The sequence below is a fragment of the Austrofundulus limnaeus genome, unplaced genomic scaffold (assembly GCF_001266775.1).
Source record: "Austrofundulus limnaeus strain Quisiro unplaced genomic scaffold, Austrofundulus_limnaeus-1.0 Scaffold320, whole genome shotgun sequence".
Classification (NCBI taxonomy): Eukaryota; Metazoa; Chordata; class Actinopteri; order Cyprinodontiformes; family Rivulidae; genus Austrofundulus; species Austrofundulus limnaeus.
In genome coordinates, this window is record NW_013952722.1 from 486,405 (window position 1) to 488,252 (window position 1,848).

At 42.2% G+C, this 1,848-nt stretch overlaps 1 protein-coding gene across 1 annotated transcript in view; it reads right to left on the bottom strand.

Annotated features, from left to right (window-relative positions):
* The window catches only part of wdr12 (WD repeat domain 12), a 15,451-nt gene that overhangs the window by 3,258 nt on the left and 10,345 nt on the right, over window positions 1-1,848 (bottom strand). Inside the window, exons 10-11 of the mRNA XM_014022213.1 lie at window positions 1,576-1,681; window positions 1,363-1,495 (exon numbers count right to left, since the gene is read on the bottom strand). Of these exons, the coding sequence (XP_013877667.1) occupies window positions 1,363-1,495; window positions 1,576-1,681 (239 nt within the window). The remainder of the gene's footprint in view (window positions 1-1,362; window positions 1,496-1,575; window positions 1,682-1,848) is intronic.

A 1,848-nucleotide genomic window follows, 5' to 3' on the forward strand; every position in this document is an offset into this window, starting at 1 on the left:
GGCTGGCAGGAAAGTTGACATTTTAAACCTTAATAAAAAAAATCGATACAGGGCTTTAGAATATCAATACAGTATCGGGAAATGAAATATCGCGATATTTCAGTTTATCGATATTTTCTTACACCCCTAGTGATTAGCATTGTGTTGTTTACTGAAAATTTATTCAAATTCAAACCTTTAAAGTCATTACTGAAGACAGCTGGTGTGAAAACATTAGCTATTATTTACAGACACGTTCAGTCAAAAAAAAGAGAAAAGACTTGTTAGAAACTACGGTAGCTCTGTTGGGACAAACGACACCATAAAACAACTACTCTGCTGYCTCTCAAAAAGTTAGCATAGATTAATGAAACAAAATAAATTCATGACATGTGAAAACAAATGAATTACAATCCCCACCCAAGTGATCAACCTTTGGAGTCGAGCTAATTAAAGATGGCCGCCTCAGCTAACTGATTTCAGCCAACACAAAAATGTCTATTATTCAGACAACTTCACAGACACAGAGCTAAAATTTGATGTGGTAGTAGCTGAGACTGACCCCTATCTATACTACGAAGGTGTAAGGGTCACACCGAGGGGGACTAAACATTTCCACCTGTCTTTGACCCTGGTCTCAAAAGACCTTCCTCAAAAGAGACATTTTATTTTCTTTAATAAACAAAATAATAATGTTCTTTACATTTTTTTGATTTATACTTTCTTTTAACTACAAGTTATCATTTTATAAATCAAAAATATAAAGAAAAAGCCTTACAAAGGCCGTGCAAATTTTAGCATTAACAGCCTTGTTTGTCTGTTAGCAAAATATCATATCAACCACCAGATGAATTTCAGTGAAACTCTCAGGAAGTTGTCACTGAACACACAAGTATAAATGAATAACTTTTGAAGCCAACCTGACTAAAGACGGCCGCCGTGGCTAATTGGACACACAAAGATGGCTATAGCCCAGTCAGTTTTACAGATGCTGAGCTAAAGTTTGACGCAGCAGTAGCTGAGAGTCTCTGGCTCTACACAGACAAAGGCAGGAAGCTGGATCCCAGCAGAACAGCACCACACGGCTGTTTACTTTCTGATGGGTGGAACCAACAGGATGTCCTGCTCTACACCGTCTGCACCAACGACCTCGKTGATTAAAGGAACACCGGGAACACCTTCAGCAGTTACTGAAAACATCGAGCCAAGTCAGAGGGTTAAAGCTGGGTTCTGTCTGAACACATGTAGAAACAGGAGGAAGTAAAGTACCAGTGAAGCACCACCTGCTGGCAGAACCTGACCTGAGTTACGATACTCAACACCTCACGGATGTGATTTGGACTAAACTCAAGTTTCACCAAGACTGTAGAGAGTAAAACAGACCTTCTGGTGTCCCACAGTTTAACCAGGTTGTCCAGAGACCCAGAGACCAGCTGGTGCTCGTTGGACGGAGACCACTTGACGGCGGTGACCCAGCCTGTGTGTGAGGTCAGAGACAGCAGCACCAGAGCTCCGTCTGGTGAGGACACGTGGCGTATAAAGGGTTAGAGGACAAATAAAATCAGGAAGCYGGTCGTGTTGGGAGTGCAGCCGTACCTTTGGTGCGAGGGTCCCAGAGTCGTACGTGTCTGTCTGTGCTGCCTGAGGCCAGCCGTCGACACAACGGAGAGAAGGAGACGCAGTTAAACACTTTACTGCCCGTCTGTGGAGACAAACACTGGTCTGTGACACACAGCMAATAAATAAATAAACCAACACCTGCTGCACTTTACTGTCACCTCACGTGAACCTGGACACACCTCAGATTCTGAGCAGAAACACCMGGTTTATTAGATTAAAGCAAAACATATAAAATGACTGAAATTATTT